This window comes from Bos indicus, unplaced genomic scaffold (assembly GCF_029378745.1).
Source record: "Bos indicus isolate NIAB-ARS_2022 breed Sahiwal x Tharparkar unplaced genomic scaffold, NIAB-ARS_B.indTharparkar_mat_pri_1.0 scaffold_92, whole genome shotgun sequence".
NCBI lineage: Eukaryota > Metazoa > Chordata > Mammalia > Artiodactyla > Bovidae > Bos > Bos indicus.
In genome coordinates, this window is record NW_027223750.1 from 37,365 (window position 1) to 51,388 (window position 14,024).

Here is a 14,024-nt window from a genome sequence, read left to right on the forward strand (position 1 = left end):
TTTTCCTCACTACCACCCGCACTACACATTTTGCCTGTACGACAGGCTCCCTGCTCACGGAAACATGCCTTCTACCACAAGGCCACCGCCAGACACCCTGGATATCACTGCCCGACACTGTGGTTCCTTTCAGGGTGCTTTTCCTCACTATCTTCCCCTCACAGCCAGACCACCCCTCACCCATATCCTCCAGCCCCCCAGAGTACGCTCCTCCTACACTTTAGCACCACTTGTAACCGTCCCCCCACCCCGCCCCCGCCCCCGCCAAACCACCCCTAGCTCACATCCTGGCCCCCGCGGCCGCCTGGCCCGCTGGGGTTCCTGGAATAGGATACAACTGGACGGCTCGATTACTCAGAACTGCGGCTCCAGGTGGAGTATCTCCACCAGGCCCTGGAGCGTGTGATGGCCCCGGGATGTGCGGAATGGCAGCAGCTGCACCACCTGACTCTCCTGCAGCGCTGGGGCCTCTGGGACCAGCCAGGTCACCAGCGCCTCCATGAACTCCACGGCTGACGGCATCACCAGGGCCAGCTGGGTCGTCAGGGTCATCCTGGCCACCAGCACCACCCGGCTGGCTGCAGCTACCACATGCTGTGCCCACTGCAAATTCCACGGCACCTGGGTGTTCATCGGCTGCCCTGCTGGCTCCTCCACCGTGAGTGTCGGACTCCATCTTGAACCCTCTCCCGCTCCCTCCGCGAGCGGGAAAGACTGAAGCCTCCCTATAGAACCCAGGCGTGTACTGCGACGTGCAGCTCAGCATAGGCAGAGCGCCTGCGCACACTCACCCTGGTCCTGCCACTCGATTGGTTCCCACCGAACATTCGTTCCCGCGATGACTGCAGGCTCTCGGGCAATGGACGCCCCCGGCTAAAATTTCATGCGTTAGTGTGCCGTGTCGCCCCCTTCCGCCTGTGCGGACACACACCCATGTGGTCTGGGTGCTCTAAGTCAGCCCTGCCTTGGCCCGGAGACCTGGTAAACGGCTTAGTGGTGATGCCTCTGGGTGTGTGTGTGGGGGAGGGGGGTGGGGGGCACCTCCTTAGTGCGCATGGTCAGGCAGACACTGCCACACTCTGCAGCGCACGTGACTGTTTCTGGTCCAAGCCTGCAAACCCCAAGTGAGCCCTGGTCCCTGTGCACCTCCAAGTCTGTGCCGTTGCCAACCTGGCCACGCTCACAGGTGACCATCCTGCTGAGCGCAGATCCTTGTCATCAACTTCCGGAAGGCAGTGGGGCCCCTTTGCGTCACGCCTGGTCTGTCCCTCTGGTGTCCCACACGTAGCTGACGTGTGCATTCGTGTGTCTCTAGGAAGGTGCAACACATGGGCATCTGCCTGTCCATGTCTGTGTGTGTGTGTGTGCCCGAGAAAGATAGGCAGTGCCTATGCACAGGTGCTAGCACATGTGTGTGTACCTGTGTGTGTGAGAGAGCATGTGGTCAGGTGCATGCACATGGGAGTATAAGTGTGTTTGTGCACAGGGTCATGCACATGGGGGGGGGGTGTGCGTGTGTGTGTGTGAGACAGAGAGCACGTGTCAGAGGCATGCAGATTGGCATCTCTGTGTGCTTTGTTCACGCGCAGGTGCCTTTGCATGGTGGTGGATGGGGAACCGGTCCTGGAGTCCTGAGACTAGGGATGCGGAGTGGACTGTGCTTGGCCGCCTGAGGAGGGAAGCGAGGACTACTGTTGGACTCACTGGAGATGGCATGGGGCTGGGCCTCTTGGGGCTGCAGGCACACAGACGGCATGGAGTCCAGGCTAGGGGCTTACCCAGACCCGCCAGAAGCACCGGTGCGAACAGCCTCACACAGGGCTGCCGGAAGGACAGTGGCCTCCAGGAAACCCCTAGTCGCATGGCCTCTGCTGGCACAACTCTCACGGGCCTTCCCTCTCCAGGAACAAGGTCTTGTAGCTCTCCGGAGGGCTGTAGCTGCCAGGTGCCCTCAACTGGAAGGTGACCCTGTGTCTGCTGGCCTGCTGGGTGCTGGTCTATTTCTGTGTCTGGAAGGGGTCAAGTCAACAGACACAGTGCTGCTGGGGGCGATGACGGGGCTCGGGCGCCACTATCTGATAGGGGGTGTGCGTCTGCCGGGGAACCACTGGTGCCACGGGAGGCGAGTGGATCAGGGCCACTGCCCGAGGAGGGGACAGGTTACTTCAGTCAGTCCGCTTGATCCTCACTGCCTGGCTGGATAGGCCTCTCGGTGGCCTCCAAATCGAAGGCCAGCAGCCGTCCCCACCCACAGTGTAGGGATTCGATTTTCCTCCATTATCACCTTTAGTTGTAGGAGTTTTGTAGGTGACCTGGATCAGATTAAGAAAGTCTGTTTGTAGTCCTAGGTTTCCAAGAGTTTTTAAGATAGTGGTTCTCGAATATTGTCAAATGCTTTTGCGGCATCTATCCAAATGATCATATGGTTTTTCTCCTGTGTTTTCTTCATGTGATGAATAACGCTGGTTGAAGATATTTTAATGCATAACCAATCCTTCATTCTTGGGATAGATCTTTTTTGGTCCTAATGCTTTATATATTGCTGGATTAATTTTGCTAACATTTCATTTTTTTTTGCTTAATGAAGAATATTGTTCTATAATTTTCTTTTCTTGCAATGTCTTCATCCAATTTTGGTATTGTGGAAGGCTGGCCCCATAATGATTTGAGAACTGTTAAATCTCCTCTATGAAAGAATTTGTATGGGTTTGGTGATATTTCTCCTTTATGTACTTCATAGGATTCACTACTTAAGTCACATGGGCCTGGAGTTTTCTGTTCCAAATCTTTGATAGACCTAGGGATTATCTAGGGTTTTCACTTTCTTTTTGAGTTAGTTTTGGGAATTTTGGTCATTCAAGGAATTTGTTGATTTCATCTATTTTTGCAAATGTTTTTGGCTTTCCTCTTTTTACATTTGTTTATTTATTTTAATTGGAGGCTCATTACTTTACAATATTGTTCTGGTTTTTGCCATACATTGACATGAGTCAGCCATGTGTGTACGTGTGTCCCACATTCTGAATCCCACTCCCACTTCCCTCCCTATCCAATTCCTCAGGGTCATCCCGGTGCACCGGCCCTGAGCGCCCTGTCTCACGCATCGAACCTGGACTGACGATCTATTTCTCGTGTGGTAATATACATGTTTCAATGCGATTGTCTCAAATCATCCCACCCTCGCCTTCTCCCAAACAGCCCAACAGCCTGTTCTTTATCTCGGTGTCTCTTTTGCTGTCTTGCATATAGGGTCATCCTTACCATCTTTCTAAATTCGACATATATGCATTACTATACCGTATTGGCGTTTTTCTTTGTGACTTACTTCACCCTGTATAAAAGGCTCCAGTTTCATCCACCTCGTTAGAGCTGATTCCAGTGTGTTCTTTTTAATAGCCATCCAACCATCTCATCCTCCATCGTCCCCTTATCTTCCTGCCTTCAATCGTTCCCAGCATTAGGGGCTTTGCCAGTGAGTCACCTCTTCAAATCAGGTGGCCAAAGTGTTGGAGCTTTCATTTTAAAAGAAATCAGTTAAAACGCATAAATTGGAAAGAAAGAAAGAAGTGTGTATTTATTTACAGACAAAATGATTGTCTATGGATGAAGTCCAGTGGGACGTAGAAAAGAGCTATTACAATTAATTAGTGAGTAGAGCAAGGTTTCAGGGTTCACGGATACCCTTGAGAGGACTTGGACTGCAAGGAGAACAGACCAGTCAATCCTAAAGGAAGTCAACCCTGAATATTCATTGGACGGACTCATGCTGATCCTGAAGCTCCTATACTTTGGCTACCTGATGTGAAGGGCCAACTACCTGGAAGAGACCCTGATGCTGGGGAAGACTGAAGGCAACAGGAGAAGGGGGAGACAGAGGATGAGATGGGTAGATAGCATAACCCCGCTCAATGGACATGAACTGGAGTAAATTCCAGGAGATAGTGGAGGACAAAGGAGTCTGGTATGCTACAGTCCATGGGGGCACAAATAGTTGGCCATGAATTATAGACTGAAAAAACAACATCCTTCAGGTGTTAAATGAAAAGTGAAAAGTGCACTTGCTCTGTGGAGTCCAACTCCTTGCAAGCCCATGAATTGTAGCCTCCAAGCTCCACTGTCCAGGATTTCTCCAGGCAAAAATACTGGAGTGGATTGCCATTACCTTCTCCAGAGGATATTCACAACCCGGAGTTTGAACCCGGTCTACCACACTGCAGGCAGATTCTTTACCATCTGAGCCACCAGGGAAGGCCTCTGGTAACTCTTAACATTTAATATAACTATAAAATCATAAAATACTCCAAAATTATTACCGAATGACAGTATACAACTTTCTTACTCTCCCACTTCTTACATTTTCTTCAATTACGTTGTAGTCCTCGAACACTTGGATCTCAGAACCTCCCCTCCAACTGAAAGACACATGCAGTATGAGGAAGTGCAGAAGCTAAAAATAAAGTCAGAGACAGCACAAAAGCTCAGTTTTATTTTCCGCAGTTAACAATCACCAAACAACTATGTAGACACTGAGCCCCAAAAAGCAGCACAGACATAAGATGAAGCCCGATCAAAGTACTGCAGAAAGCAACGCCCTGGGGAACGACGCCTGAAGCTAGGGCACATAGGCTAGGTTTAAACCCCTCTTCTGTGCCGAGAAACACGGCCCCCAAAGTGCTGCAAGGACCGCATCACCAGGGAAAGCTGCTCCAGACAGAAGACGATGGAGTTCTGGAGCAGGCCAGGGTCCTCAGCAGTCAATCGGCTGAAAGGGAGGGAAAATGTCATTCAACTTTCCTCCGAGAAGGAGGAAGAGGAGCACGTCCTCCCTCTGTTCCCGCACACCGACAAGCCCAGAGCACCACACTTTTCCTTTAGGCTTAACCGTCCATTATGGCTCCTCCTGGGCCCAGACTGGCCTTGGCCACCACCCACCACCCACCACCCTCTCCCCGGCCCTGGACCCCTTTAGAACTCACAGAACCAGCATGCGGCCATTAACGTCGAGCTCCTTCCGAATCGGCCCTCGCAGTTGGGTACGTACAGTCAGGAAGTGGCGGGCAAGGCCCGCATCCACGTGTGATGCGAAAGGCACAGTGAGGCTGCTGGTGGACATGAGGTTAAGGCACCGACCGCATTTCTCATTTTGCCTGTACGTCGGGATCCCTGCCCACTGAGACCCGCTTTCTCCCACAAGGAGGCCGCCTAGAAAGTCCGGACCTCTCAGCCTATACCCTGAGTTACACCCCGGATATCACTGCACGACCCTCTGGGACCCTTCAGGTTGCTTTTCCTCACCACCATCCACACTATTCATTTTGCCTGTACGACAGGCTCCCTGCTCACGGAAACACGCATTCTACCACAAGGCCACTGGCAGACACCGTGGATATGCCCTCCCGACTCTCTGGTTCCCTTCAGGGTGCTTTTCCTCACTATCTTCCCCTCACAGCCAGACCACCCCTCACCCATATCCTCCAGCCCCCCAGAGTACGCTCCTCCTACACTTTAGCACCACTTGTAACCGTCCCCCCACCCCGCCCCCGCCCCCGCCAAACCACCCCTAGCTCACATCCTGGCCCCCGCGGCCGCCTGGCCCGCTGGGGTTCCTGGAATAGGATACAACTGGACGGCTCGATTACTCAGAACTGCGGCTCCAGGTGGAGTATCTCCACCAGGCCCTGGAGCGTGTGATGGCCCCGGGATGTGCGGAATGGCAGCAGCTGCACCACCTGACTCTCCTGCAGCGCTGGGGCCTCTGGGACCAGCCAGGTCACCAGCGCCTCCATGAACTCCACGGCTGACGGCATCACCAGGGCCAGCTGGGTCGTCAGGGTCATCCTGGCCACCAGCACCACCCGGCTGGCTGCAGCTACCACATGCTGTGCCCACTGCAAATTCCACGGCACCTGGGTGTTCATCGGCTGCCCTGCTGGCTCCTCCACCGTGCGCGTCGGACTCCATCTTGAACCCTCTCCCGCTCCCTCCGCAGCCGGAAAGACTGAACCCTTCCTACAGAACCCAGGCGTGTACTGCGACCTGCAGCTCAGCATAGGCAGAGCGCCTGCGCACACTCACCCTGGTCCTGCCTCTCGATTGGTTCCCACCGAACATTCGTTCCCGCGATGACTGCAGGCTCTCGGGCAATGGATGCCCCCGGCTAAAATTTCATGCGTTAGTGTGCCGTGTCGCCCCCTTCCGCCTGTGCGGACACACACCCATGTGGTCTGGGTGCTCTAAGTCAGCCCTGCCTTGGCCCGGAGACCTGGTAAACGGCTTAGTGGTGATGCCTCTGGGTGTGTGTGTGGGGGAGGGGGGTGGGGGGCACCTCCTTAGTGCGCATGGTCAGGCAGACACTGCCACACTCTGCAGCGCACGTGACTGTTTCTGGTCCAAGCCTGCAAACCCCAAGTGAGCCCTGGTCCCTGTGCACCTCCAAGTCTGTGCCGTTGCCAACCTGGCCACGCTCACAGGTGACCATCCTGCTGAGCGCAGATCCTTGTCATCAACTTCCGGAAGGCAGTGGGGCCCCTTGGTGTCACGCCTGGTCTGTCCCTCTGGTGTCCCACACGTAGCTGACGTGTGCATTCGTGTGTCTCTAGGAAGGTGCAACACATGGGCATCTGCCTGTCCATGTCTGTGTGTGTGTGTGTGCCCGAGAAAGATAGGCAGTGCCTATGCACAGGTGCTAGCACATGTGTGTGTACCTGTGTGTGAGAGAGCATGTGGTCAGGTGCATGCACATGGGAGTATAAGTGTGTTTGTGCACAGGGTCATGCACATGGGGGGGGGGTGTGCGTGTGTGTGTGTGAGACAGAGAGCACGTGTCAGAGGCATGCAGATTGGCATCTCTGTGTGCTTTGTTCACGCGCAGGTGCCTTTGCATGGTGGTGGATGGGGAACCGGTCCTGGAGTCCTGAGACTAGGGATGCGGAGTGGACTGTGCTTGGCCGCCTGAGGAGGGAAGCGAGGACTACTGTTGGACTCACTGGAGATGGCATGGGGCTGGGCCTCTTGGGGCTGCAGGCACACAGACGGCATGGAGTCCAGGCTAGGGGCTTACCCAGACCCGCCAGAAGCACCGGTGCGAACAGCCTCACACAGGGCTGCCGGAAGGACAGTGGCCTCCAGGAAACCCCTAGTCGCATGGCCTCTGCTGGCACAACTCTCACGGGCCTTCCCTCTCCAGGAACAAGGTCTTGTAGCTCTCCGGAGGGCTGTAGCTGCCAGGTGCCCTCAACTGGAAGGTGACCCTGTGTCTGCTGGCCTGCTGGGTGCTGGTCTATTTCTGTGTCTGGAAGGGGTCAAGTCAACAGACACAGTGCTGCTGGGGGCGATGACGGGGCTCGGGCGCCACTATCTGATAGGGGGTGTGCGTCTGCCGGGGAACCACTGGTGCCACGGGAGGCGAGTGGATCAGGGCCACTGCCCGAGGAGGGGACAGGTTACTTCAGTCAGTCCGCTTGATCCTCACTGCCTGGCTGGATAGGCCTCTCGGTGGCCTCCAAATCGAAGGCCAGCAGCCGTCCCCACCCACAGTGTAGGGATTCGATTTTCCTCCATTATCACCTTTAGTTGTAGGAGTTTTGTAGGTGACCTGGATCAGATTAAGAAAGTCTGTTTGTAGTCCTAGGTTTCCAAGAGTTTTTAAGATAGTGGTTCTCGAATATTGTCAAATGCTTTTGCGGCATCTATCCAAATGATCATATGGTTTTTCTCCTGTGTTTTCTTCATGTGATGAATAACGCTGGTTGAAGATATTTTAATGCATAACCAATCCTTCATTCTTGGGATAGATCTTTTTTGGTCCTAATGCTTTATATATTGCTGGATTAATTTTGCTAACATTTCATTTTTTTTTGCTTAATGAAGAATATTGTTCTATAATTTTCTTTTCTTGCAATGTCTTCATCCAATTTTGGTATTGTGGAAGGCTGGCCCCATAATGATTTGAGAACTGTTAAATCTCCTCTATGAAAGAATTTGTATGGGTTTGGTGATATTTCTCCTTTATGTACTTCATAGGATTCACTACTTAAGTCACATGGGCCTGGAGTTTTCTGTTCCAAATCTTTGATAGACCTAGGGATTATCTAGGGTTTTCACTTTCTTTTTGAGTTAGTTTTGGGAATTTTGGTCATTCAAGGAATTTGTTGATTTCATCTATTTTTGCAAATGTTTTTGGCTTTCCTCTTTTTACATTTGTTTATTTATTTTAATTGGAGGCTCATTACTTTACAATATTGTTCTGGTTTTTGCCATACATTGACATGAGTCAGCCATGTGTGTACGTGTGTCCCACATTCTGAATCCCACTCCCACTTCCCTCCCTATCCAATTCCTCAGGGTCATCCCGGTGCACCGGCCCTGAGCGCCCTGTCTCACGCATCGAACCTGGACTGACGATCTATTTCTCGTGTGGTAATATACATGTTTCAATGCGATTGTCTCAAATCATCCCACCCTCGCCTTCTCCCAAACAGCCCAACAGCCTGTTCTTTATCTCGGTGTCTCTTTTGCTGTCTTGCATATAGGGTCATCCTTACCATCTTTCTAAATTCGACATATATGCATTACTATACCGTATTGGCGTTTTTCTTTGTGACTTACTTCACCCTGTATAAAAGGCTCCAGTTTCATCCACCTCGTTAGAGCTGATTCCAGTGTGTTCTTTTTAATAGCCATCCAACCATCTCATCCTCCATCGTCCCCTTATCTTCCTGCCTTCAATCGTTCCCAGCATTAGGGGCTTTGCCAGTGAGTCACCTCTTCAAATCAGGTGGCCAAAGTGTTGGAGCTTTCATTTTAAAAGAAATCAGTTAAAACGCATAAATTGGAAAGAAAGAAAGAAGTGTGTATTTATTTACAGACAAAATGATTGTCTATGGATGAAGTCCAGTGGGACGTAGAAAAGAGCTATTACAATTAATTAGTGAGTAGAGCAAGGTTTCAGGGTTCACGGATACCCTTGAGAGGACTTGGACTGCAAGGAGAACAGACCAGTCAATCCTAAAGGAAGTCAACCCTGAATATTCATTGGACGGACTCATGCTGATCCTGAAGCTCCTATACTTTGGCTACCTGATGTGAAGGGCCAACTACCTGGAAGAGACCCTGATGCTGGGGAAGACTGAAGGCAACAGGAGAAGGGGGAGACAGAGGATGAGATGGGTAGATAGCATAACCCCGCTCAATGGACATGAACTGGAGTAAATTCCAGGAGATAGTGGAGGACAAAGGAGTCTGGTATGCTACAGTCCATGGGGGCACAAATAGTTGGCCATGAATTATAGACTGAAAAAACAACATCCTTCAGGTGTTAAATGAAAAGTGAAAAGTGCACTTGCTCTGTGGAGTCCAACTCCTTGCAAGCCCATGAATTGTAGCCTCCAAGCTCCACTGTCCAGGATTTCTCCAGGCAAAAATACTGGAGTGGATTGCCATTACCTTCTCCAGAGGATATTCACAACCCGGAGTTTGAACCCGGTCTACCACACTGCAGGCAGATTCTTTACCATCTGAGCCACCAGGGAAGGCCTCTGGTAACTCTTAACATTTAATATAACTATAAAATCATAAAATACTCCAAAATTATTACCGAATGACAGTATACAACTTTCTTACTCTCCCACTTCTTACATTTTCTTCAATTACGTTGTAGTCCTCGAACACTTGGATCTCAGAACCTCCCCTCCAACTGAAAGACACATGCAGTAGGAGGAAGTGCAGAAGCTAAAAATAAAGTCAGAGACAGCACAAAAGCTCAGTTTTATTTTCCGCAGTTAACAATCACCAAACAACTATGTAGACACTGAGCCCCAAAAAGCAGCACAGACATAAGATGAAGCCCGATCAAAGTACTGCAGAAAGCAACGCCCTGGGGAACGACGCCTGAAGCTAGGGCACATAGGCTAGGTTTAAACCCCTCTTCTGTGCCGAGAAACACGGCCCCCAAAGTGCTGCAAGGACCGCATCACCAGGGAAAGCTGCTCCAGACAGAAGACGATGGAGTTCTGGAGCAGGCCAGGGTCCTCAGCAGTCAATCGGCTGAAAGGGAGGGAAAATGTCATTCAACTTTCCTCCGAGAAGGAGGAAGAGGAGCACGTCCTCCCTCTGTTCCCGCACACCGACAAGCCCAGAGCACCACACTTTTCCTTTAGGCTTAACCGTCCATTATGGCTCCTCCTGGGCCCAGACTGGCCTTGGCCACCACCCACCACCCACCACCCTCTCCCCGGCCCTGGACCCCTTTAGAACTCACAGAACCAGCATGCGGCCATTAACGTCGAGCTCCTTCCGAATCGGCCCTCGCAGTTGGGTACGTACAGTCAGGAAGTGGCGGGCAAGGCCCGCATCCACGTGTGATGCGAAAGGCACAGTGAGGCTGCTGGTGGACATGAGGTTAAGGCACCGACCGCATTTCTCATTTTGCCTGTACGTCGGGATCCCTGCCCACTGAGACCCGCTTTCTCCCACAAGGAGGCCGCCTAGAAAGTCCGGACCTCTCAGCCTATACCCTGAGTTACACCCCGGATATCACTGCACGACCCTCTGGGACCCTTCAGGTTGCTTTTCCTCACCACCATCCACACTATTCATTTTGCCTGTACGACAGGCTCCCTGCTCACGGAAACACGCATTCTACCACAAGGCCACTGGCAGACACCGTGGATATGCCCTCCCGACTCTCTGGTTCCCTTCAGGGTGCTTTTCCTCACTATCTTCCCCTCACAGCCAGACCACCCCTCACCCATATCCTCCAGCCCCCCAGAGTACGCTCCTCCTACACTTTAGCACCACTTGTAACCGTCCCCCCACCCCGCCCCCGCCCCCGCCAAACCACCCCTAGCTCACATCCTGGCCCCCGCGGCCGCCTGGCCCGCTGGGGTTCCTGGAATAGGATACAACTGGACGGCTCGATTACTCAGAACTGCGGCTCCAGGTGGAGTATCTCCACCAGGCCCTGGAGCGTGTGATGGCCCCGGGATGTGCGGAATGGCAGCAGCTGCACCACCTGACTCTCCTGCAGCGCTGGGGCCTCTGGGACCAGCCAGGTCACCAGCGCCTCCATGAACTCCACGGCTGACGGCATCACCAGGGCCAGCTGGGTCGTCAGGGTCATCCTGGCCACCAGCACCACCCGGCTGGCTGCAGCTACCACATGCTGTGCCCACTGCAAATTCCACGGCACCTGGGTGTTCATCGGCTGCCCTGCTGGCTCCTCCACCGTGCGCGTCGGACTCCATCTTGAACCCTCTCCCGCTCCCTCCGCAGCCGGAAAGACTGAACCCTTCCTACAGAACCCAGGCGTGTACTGCGACCTGCAGCTCAGCATAGGCAGAGCGCCTGCGCACACTCACCCTGGTCCTGCCTCTCGATTGGTTCCCACCGAACATTCGTTCCCGCGATGACTGCAGGCTCTCGGGCAATGGATGCCCCCGGCTAAAATTTCATGCGTTAGTGTGCCGTGTCGCCCCCTTCCGCCTGTGCGGACACACACCCATGTGGTCTGGGTGCTCTAAGTCAGCCCTGCCTTGGCCCGGAGACCTGGTAAACGGCTTAGTGGTGATGCCTCTGGGTGTGTGTGTGGGGGAGGGGGGTGGGGGGCACCTCCTTAGTGCGCATGGTCAGGCAGACACTGCCACACTCTGCAGCGCACGTGACTGTTTCTGGTCCAAGCCTGCAAACCCCAAGTGAGCCCTGGTCCCTGTGCACCTCCAAGTCTGTGCCGTTGCCAACCTGGCCACGCTCACAGGTGACCATCCTGCTGAGCGCAGATCCTTGTCATCAACTTCCGGAAGGCAGTGGGGCCCCTTGGTGTCACGCCTGGTCTGTCCCTCTGGTGTCCCACACGTAGCTGACGTGTGCATTCGTGTGTCTCTAGGAAGGTGCAACACATGGGCATCTGCCTGTCCATGTCTGTGTGTGTGTGTGTGCCCGAGAAAGATAGGCAGTGCCTATGCACAGGTGCTAGCACATGTGTGTGTACCTGTGTGTGAGAGAGCATGTGGTCAGGTGCATGCACATGGGAGTATAAGTGTGTTTGTGCACAGGGTCATGCACATGGGGGGGGGGTGTGCGTGTGTGTGTGTGAGACAGAGAGCACGTGTCAGAGGCATGCAGATTGGCATCTCTGTGTGCTTTGTTCACGCGCAGGTGCCTTTGCATGGTGGTGGATGGGGAACCGGTCCTGGAGTCCTGAGACTAGGGATGCGGAGTGGACTGTGCTTGGCCGCCTGAGGAGGGAAGCGAGGACTACTGTTGGACTCACTGGAGATGGCATGGGGCTGGGCCTCTTGGGGCTGCAGGCACACAGACGGCATGGAGTCCAGGCTAGGGGCTTACCCAGACCCGCCAGAAGCACCGGTGCGAACAGCCTCACACAGGGCTGCCGGAAGGACAGTGGCCTCCAGGAAACCCCTAGTCGCATGGCCTCTGCTGGCACAACTCTCACGGGCCTTCCCTCTCCAGGAACAAGGTCTTGTAGCTCTCCGGAGGGCTGTAGCTGCCAGGTGCCCTCAACTGGAAGGTGACCCTGTGTCTGCTGGCCTGCTGGGTGCTGGTCTATTTCTGTGTCTGGAAGGGGTCAAGTCAACAGACACAGTGCTGCTGGGGGCGATGACGGGGCTCGGGCGCCACTATCTGATAGGGGGTGTGCGTCTGCCGGGGAACCACTGGTGCCACGGGAGGCGAGTGGATCAGGGCCACTGCCCGAGGAGGGGACAGGTTACTTCAGTCAGTCCGCTTGATCCTCACTGCCTGGCTGGATAGGCCTCTCGGTGGCCTCCAAATCGAAGGCCAGCAGCCGTCCCCACCCACAGTGTAGGGATTCGATTTTCCTCCATTATCACCTTTAGTTGTAGGAGTTTTGTAGGTGACCTGGATCAGATTAAGAAAGTCTGTTTGTAGTCCTAGGTTTCCAAGAGTTTTTAAGATAGTGGTTCTCGAATATTGTCAAATGCTTTTGCGGCATCTATCCAAATGATCATATGGTTTTTCTCCTGTGTTTTCTTCATGTGATGAATAACGCTGGTTGAAGATATTTTAATGCATAACCAATCCTTCATTCTTGGGATAGATCTTTTTTGGTCCTAATGCTTTATATATTGCTGGATTAATTTTGCTAACATTTCATTTTTTTTTGCTTAATGAAGAATATTGTTCTATAATTTTCTTTTCTTGCAATGTCTTCATCCAATTTTGGTATTGTGGAAGGCTGGCCCCATAATGATTTGAGAACTGTTAAATCTCCTCTATGAAAGAATTTGTATGGGTTTGGTGATATTTCTCCTTTATGTATTTCATAGGATTCACTACTTAAGTCACATGGGCCTGGAGTTTTCTGTTCCAAATCTTTGATAGACCTAGGGATTATCTAGGGTTTTCACTTTCTTTTTGAGTTAGTTTTGGGAATTTTGGTCATTCAAGGAATTTGTTGATTTCATCTATTTTTGCAAATGTTTTTGGCTTTCCTCTTTTTACATTTGTTTATTTATTTTAATTGGAGGCTCATTACTTTACAATATTGTTCTGGTTTTTGCCATACATTGACATGAGTCAGCCATGTGTGTACGTGTGTCCCACATTCTGAATCCCACTCCCACTTCCCTCCCTATCCAATTCCTCAGGGTCATCCCGGTGCACCGGCCCTGAGCGCCCTGTCTCACGCATCGAACCTGGACTGACGATCTATTTCTCGTGTGGTAATATACATGTTTCAATGCGATTGTCTCAAATCATCCCACCCTCGCCTTCTCCCAAACAGCCCAACAGCCTGTTCTTTATCTCGGTGTCTCTTTTGCTGTCTTGCATATAGGGTCATCCTTACCATCTTTCTAAATTCGACATATATGCATTACTATACCGTATTGGCGTTTTTCTTTGTGACTTACTTCACCCTGTATAAAAGGCTCCAGTTTCATCCACCTCGTTAGAGCTGATTCCAGTGTGTTCTTTTTAATAGCCATCCAACCATCTCATCCTCCATCGTCCCCTTATCTTCCTGCCTTCAATCGTTCCCAGCATTA

The 14,024-nt window shown here is 52.3% G+C and overlaps 2 protein-coding genes across 2 annotated transcripts; both read right to left on the minus strand.

Moving 5' to 3' along the window:
- Window positions 1–4,465: 4,465 nt before the first annotated feature.
- Window positions 4,466–6,004, minus strand: LOC139182109 (EKC/KEOPS complex subunit LAGE3-like). Its single transcript, XM_070785575.1, has 3 exons — window positions 5,621–6,004; window positions 4,977–5,102; window positions 4,466–4,762 (listed from the first exon to the last, which is right to left on the minus strand). Exons 1-3 carry the CDS (start codon window positions 5,959–5,961, stop codon window positions 4,633–4,635), a joined length of 597 nt encoding a protein of 198 aa, XP_070641676.1. The 5' UTR covers window positions 5,962–6,004; the 3' UTR covers window positions 4,466–4,632.
- Window positions 6,005–9,747: 3,743 nt separating this feature from the next.
- LOC139182110 (EKC/KEOPS complex subunit LAGE3-like) lies at window positions 9,748–11,286 on the minus strand. The gene is made up of 3 exons (XM_070785576.1): window positions 10,903–11,286; window positions 10,259–10,384; window positions 9,748–10,044 (listed from the first exon to the last, which is right to left on the minus strand). Exons 1-3 carry the CDS (start codon window positions 11,241–11,243, stop codon window positions 9,915–9,917), a joined length of 597 nt encoding a protein of 198 aa, XP_070641677.1. The 5' UTR covers window positions 11,244–11,286; the 3' UTR covers window positions 9,748–9,914.
- Window positions 11,287–14,024: the final 2,738 nt, after the last annotated feature.

Coding starts and splice junctions, on each gene's coding strand:
- LOC139182109 (XM_070785575.1), bottom strand. CDS start 5,961: ATGGAGTCCGACGCGCACGGTGGAGGAGCCAGCAGGGCAGCCGATGAA. Junction 5,103..5,620: donor AGTAATCGAGCCGTCCAGTT/GTATCCTATTCC, acceptor CATGTCCACCAG/CAGCCTCACTGTGCCTTTCG. Junction 4,763..4,976: donor AATGGCCGCATGCTGGTTCT/GTGAGTTCTAAA, acceptor CCTCCCTTTCAG/CCGATTGACTGCTGAGGACC.
- LOC139182110 (XM_070785576.1), bottom strand. CDS start 11,243: ATGGAGTCCGACGCGCACGGTGGAGGAGCCAGCAGGGCAGCCGATGAA. Junction 10,385..10,902: donor AGTAATCGAGCCGTCCAGTT/GTATCCTATTCC, acceptor CATGTCCACCAG/CAGCCTCACTGTGCCTTTCG. Junction 10,045..10,258: donor AATGGCCGCATGCTGGTTCT/GTGAGTTCTAAA, acceptor CCTCCCTTTCAG/CCGATTGACTGCTGAGGACC.